General features: G+C 30.1%; 1 protein-coding gene across 1 annotated transcript in view; it reads right to left on the minus strand.

Moving 5' to 3' along the window:
• Positions 1–1,738: 1,738 nt before the first annotated feature.
• The window catches only part of LOC113819399 (rheacalcin-1), a 6,165-nt gene continuing 3,408 nt past the window's right edge, over positions 1,739–4,495 (minus strand). The window contains exons 3-4 of the mRNA XM_027371641.2: positions 4,313–4,412; positions 1,739–2,311 (exon numbers count right to left, since the gene is read on the minus strand). Of these exons, the coding sequence (XP_027227442.2) occupies positions 2,176–2,311; positions 4,313–4,412 (236 nt within the window). The 3' untranslated portion in view covers positions 1,739–2,175. The remainder of the gene's footprint in view (positions 2,312–4,312; positions 4,413–4,495) is intronic.

Genomic DNA, 4,495 nt, shown 5'->3' on the forward strand with positions numbered 1-4,495 from the left:
TATTTGTGTTTGATTCCCATCCCGTTGTACAAACTACAAAGTGTGTGAATAGATACCAGAGCAGAATAAAGTCCCTCTTTCTCTTCTTCTCTATACGTATATGCATGTATGTATGTATGTATATATACATAATATATATATATATATATATATATATATATATTTATAAAAAAAATATATATATGAATATATATGAATACATACATATATATATATATATATATATATATATATATATATATATATATATATATATATGTATATATATATATATATATATATGTATATATATATATATATGTATATATATACATATGTATATATAAATATATATATATATATATATTATATATTATATATTTATATATATATATTTATATATATATAAATATATATATATATATATATATATATATATATATATATATATATATATATATCATATATGTTATATATACATATATATGATATATATATATATATATATATATATATATATATATATATATATATATATATATATATATATATGTATGTATATATAATATATATATATATATATATATATATATATATATATATATATATATACATATATATATATATATATATATATATATATATATATATATATATATATATATATATATATGTTTATTTATAAACATATATATATGTGTGTGTGTGTGTACATAGACACACACACACATAAACACAAACATGCAACCGACAAACAAAACAGACAAGTAAAATTTTCCTTGAGTTTCCAAAGCCTCAGACATTGTTTTTTTTTCTTGCTTTTGGCGATCCTTGAGGTGAGGATCTTTATGGGTGAAAATTCAATACTAACTGATTCGGTTGTCGACCATTTTGGGCGATCAGTGCAGTCGGGTTCGTTTTTGCCTCCAGGATTAGGGTGGCTATTTTTGTCTGTCTTTAAGATTATAATTAGTGTTAGATAATGATCGTCAAATGACATTATGTTTAAATATTTTTATCCCTTTCCATCACCCGGTCTGTCTGTCTGTCTCTCTAATCTCTCTCTATGTCTCTTTCTCTCTCTCTCTCTCTCTCTCGTCCTTCTTTCTTTCTCTCTTTGGGTCTGCTTTCCTCTCTGTTCGTCTCTTTCTCCTCTCCCTCTCTGTCTGTCTTTCTCACTCCCTCCCTCGCCCTCTCACTCTCTCTGTCTCTTTCTGTCTATCTCTCTCTCTCCCCCTCTTTATTTCTGTTTGCCTGTCTGTCTCTCTATTTGTCTCTCTCTCTTAGTCTTTCTGCCCCCCCCCTCTCTCTCTCTTTCTAAACAAACACACACATATATACACACACATCTATACACACACACACACACACACACACACACACACACACATACACACACACATACACACACACACACACACACACACACACACACACACACACACACACACACACACACACACACACACACACACATATATATATATATATATATATATATATATATATATATATATATATATATATATATGTGTGTGTGTGTGTGTGTGTGTGTGTGTGTTTGTGTGTGTGTGTATGTATGTATGTGTGTAATCGCCCTCAAGGTGAATATAAATTAGTGCCAGTAATTACCGTTTCTTTAGTAATTAGCGCTTGTATTAAATACGTATTGGGATATTCGTCTAAGGATACATATCTTTTTAATGAATTCATATGATAATTCATGACGGAGATACACCTGGATAAAGTCATACAGGTATTGAAGAAAAACTTAGATGTAACCAATTTATTATATAAAAAAAAACAATATCGATACAAATTGAACGATTGTGTGGATAAAATCACAAAACAACAAAAGTAAAACACAAACGAAGAAGGAAGAACCAAAGAAAAGAGAAAAAAAAAGTAGAAAAAGGAGGAAAACAACGAATAAAAAAGATAAAAACGTAAGAGAAAAAAGAAAAGAAGAAGAAAAAAAAACAAAGTAGCATCAGAGACAAAAAACAAAACAAAAAAATCTAAAAAAAAAAAACGAAAAAAACAATCAAACATCCAAAAACAGCCCGGAAAAAAACAAAACAACAAAAAAACCCTCCAAAAACGAAAACTAAAAAACAAAAACAAAAAAAACGAAATTCATCTCATGCTCCACCTTTTCCCGTCCACCACCGCCGCATCAGCCTCTTCCGATCAGCCTCAGTGCTCACAGATATACCCCGTGGCTAATGCTGCATCGCCATCTGCTACGAGATACCGGCGGTTGTGTAAGTCGCCAACTACAACAAGCTTTGTGTAGCCCCTCGTCCCCTGGGAGGGTTCGTCTGGGTGCCACCTGGGAGGAGAGAGAGAGAAGGGGGGGGGGGGTTATGTGGGTTATGAGGGGTAAATATACGTATGTAGGGCTGTGGAGGGGAGAGGGAGTAGATAGAAAGAGGGGGGTAAAGAAGGGGAGGAGGAGAAGGAGGAGGAGGAGGAGGAAGAAAAAAAAAGAAGAGGAGAAGAAGGTGGAGAATGAAGAAGGGGAGAATGAGGAAGGGGAGAAGGAGGAGAAGGGAGGGGAGGAAGAAAAAGAAGAAGAAGAGAAAGAAGAGGAAGGAGAAGAAAAAAGAGAAGAGGAAGAGAAGGAAGAGGAAGAAGAAGGAAAAAGAGAAGAAAAAGAGAAGGAAGAGGAAGAAGGAGAAGAAAAAAGAGAAGAAGAGAAGGAAGAGGAAGAAGGAGAAGAAAAAAAGAGAAGAAGAAGAAGTGAAGAATCAGATACTCAGAAAAAAGTAAATTAAAGAGACAAAGAAAAGGAGAAAAGGAGAAATATAAAATAAAAATAGAGGTCGATAAAAACAAACAAAACTATCACACTCGATATAAAGACAATATAACAAAGTCAAAATTGAAAAGAAAAGAAAAGAAAAGAAAAGAAAAAAAAAGAACTCACATATTAGACTTGACACTTAATTTTGAAGGAGAAATATAAAATAAAAATAGAGGTCGGTATCACACTCGATATAAAGACAATACAACAAAGTCAAAATTGAAAAGAAAAGAAAAGAAAAGAAAAAAAATGAACTCACATATTAGACTTGACACTTAATTTTGAAGGAGAAATATAAAATAAAAATAGAGGTCGGTATCACACGCGATATAAAGACAATACAACAAAGTCAAAATTGAAAAGAAAAGAAAAGAAAAGAAAAGAAAAAAAAAGAACTCACATATTAGACTTAACACTTAATTTTGAAGGAGAAATATAAAATAAAAATAGAGGTCGGTATCACACTCGATATAAAGACAATACAACAAAGTCAAAATTGAAAAGAAAAGAAAAGATAAGAAAAAGAAAAAAAAAGAACTCACATATTAGACTTGACACTTAATTTTGAAGGAGAAATGTAAAATAAAAATAGAGGTCGGTATCACACTCGATATAAAGACAATACAACAAAGTCAAAATTGAAAAGAAAAGAAAAGAAAAGAAAAAAAAGAACTCACATATTAGAACTTGACACTTAATTTTGAAGGAGAAATATAAAATAAAAATAGAGGTCGGTATCACACGCGATATAAAGACAATACAACAAAGTCAAAATTGAAAAGAAAAGAAAAGAAAAGAAAAGACAAAAAAAGAACTCACATATTAGACTTGACGCTTAATTTTGAAGGAGAAATATAAAATAAAAATAGAGGTCGGTAACACACTCGATATAAAGACAATACAACAAAGTCAAAATTGAAAAGAAAAGATAAGAAAAGAAAAAAAGAAAAAAAATGAACTCACATATTAGACTTGACACTTAATTTTGAAGGAGAAATATAAAATAAAAATAGAGGTCGGTCTCACACTCGATATAAAGACAATACAACAAAGTCAAAATTGAAAAGAAAAGAAAAGAAAAGAAAAGAAAAAAAAAAGAACTCACATACTAGACTTGACACTTAATTTTGAAGGAGAAATATAAAATAAAAATAGAGGTCGGTCTCACACTCGATATAAAGACAATACAACAAAGTCAAAATTGAAAAGAAAAGAAAAGAAAAGAAAAGAAAAGAAAAAGAACTCACATATTAGACTTGACACTTAATTTTGAAGGAGAAATATAAAATAAAAATAGAGGTCGGTATCACACTCGATATAAAGACAATACAACAAAATCAAAATTGAAAAGAAAAGAAAAGAAAAGAAAAAGAAAAAAAATGAACTCACATATTAGACTTGACACTTAATTTTTATTTTATATTTCTCCTTCAAAATTGAGGTCGGTATCACACTCGATATAAAGACAATACAACAAAGTCAAAATTGAAAAGAAAAGAAAAGAAAAGAAAAAAAAAATGAACTCACATATTAGACTTGACACTTAATTTTGAACCGTCAACCCAACTCCATTCCTTGTTGATGCCGCTGCCACCAACCCAAAGGGACGCCTTTTGAGTACTTTCTCCTATAAGAGTAGAAAAATGTAAAGAATTGATGAACATGAAAGGAATAAAAATGAATTGTGACATAATGCGAAAAGATGTGCAT

The sequence above is a fragment of the Penaeus vannamei genome, chromosome 38, assembly GCF_042767895.1.
Source record: "Penaeus vannamei isolate JL-2024 chromosome 38, ASM4276789v1, whole genome shotgun sequence".
Classification (NCBI taxonomy): domain Eukaryota; kingdom Metazoa; phylum Arthropoda; class Malacostraca; order Decapoda; family Penaeidae; genus Penaeus; species Penaeus vannamei.